Source organism: Morone saxatilis, unplaced genomic scaffold (assembly GCF_004916995.1).
Source record: "Morone saxatilis isolate NCDOM2014 unplaced genomic scaffold, NCSU_SB_2.0 Contig16, whole genome shotgun sequence".
In the NCBI taxonomy this organism is placed as follows: domain Eukaryota; kingdom Metazoa; phylum Chordata; class Actinopteri; family Moronidae; genus Morone; species Morone saxatilis.
The window spans coordinates 24,148,681-24,149,646 of NW_023339718.1; the positions used below are offsets into that span (position 1 = coordinate 24,148,681).

The window sequence follows — 966 nt, forward strand, 5'->3', positions numbered from 1 at the left end:
CCAGGATGAGTGGCGCTCGGCACCTTCCTCGCTGTCGGGGTCGTCGAGGGCCCATGGCGGTACGTCCTCCAGACGAGCTCACCGCATCTCCGACCGGGACAAGAGACTTTTCTCTTTTTTCAAAAAGAGCTGAGGCCCATTGGACTGGCCCTGAGCATGGCAGACAGACAGAGACAGACGAGGCGAGGGAGACGGAGGGAGTGACATCACAGTTACAGGGGGTAACAACAGCCAAAGATGGGCAGTGGCATACACTGAGGTTTTTTGAGGGGGGGGGGGGGGGGGTCATTTTGCACTTTATCTGTCCCATTACTCTTCTCTTCACTGATTAATTGGTGACTGCTGACAATGAGAGATAGAAATATAAGAATAGGACTTCCCCAGAGGCTTTGGCTTTAGCCCTTCTTATAGAAAGCTATCAGTCTTACAGAATGTGAACAGGGTCACAAAGTTTACCTCCAAAGAGGAAGGGTTCCTTGTAGTGCCTACAACCATCTCTACTAGCCCACTGCCAACTCTGTAGAGAGGGAACATATGTTATGTACAAACTGTATGCATCCCAGTTATCAGGCCAAGGAGTCTGGGGAAAGACAGGTGTATGTATGGGACACTGTTGGATTGAGGGAAAAAGATGAGGATAGCAGGACAGAGCTCTACGTCAGACATAGCAGCATGGGAACCCTCCTCCGGGTACAGAGCAGTGATGCTGCAGCCAGCCATGTGTGATCTCTCAGGTTTATTCATTTGTTCAGGAGTCGTCCACAACATGAGGCAACCACATGATGTAGGAGGCCCACAGTGTGCTGTATATCTGACAAAACAAATGACAAGAAGAATGCTTATTTTCTTACTGACAGGCGTGCAGGTTCTTCATTTTACAGTGAGGATTTACCCCAAGCCCAAACTTACAATCAAAAAGAGAAAAAGACCTACAGTGAGCGATACTCCACTGATTTAGCATTGCAC

At 48.9% G+C, this 966-nt stretch overlaps 1 protein-coding gene across 1 annotated transcript in view; it reads left to right on the forward strand.

The window, feature by feature from the left end:
- The window catches only part of bicdl1 (BICD family like cargo adaptor 1), a gene marked incomplete in the record, with an annotated part of 18,333 nt that extends 17,410 nt beyond the window's left edge, over positions 1-923 (forward strand). Inside the window, 1 exon segment of the mRNA XM_035658686.1 lies at positions 1-923. Within this exon segment, the coding sequence (XP_035514579.1) occupies positions 1-133 (133 nt within the window).
- Positions 924-966: the final 43 nt, after the last annotated feature.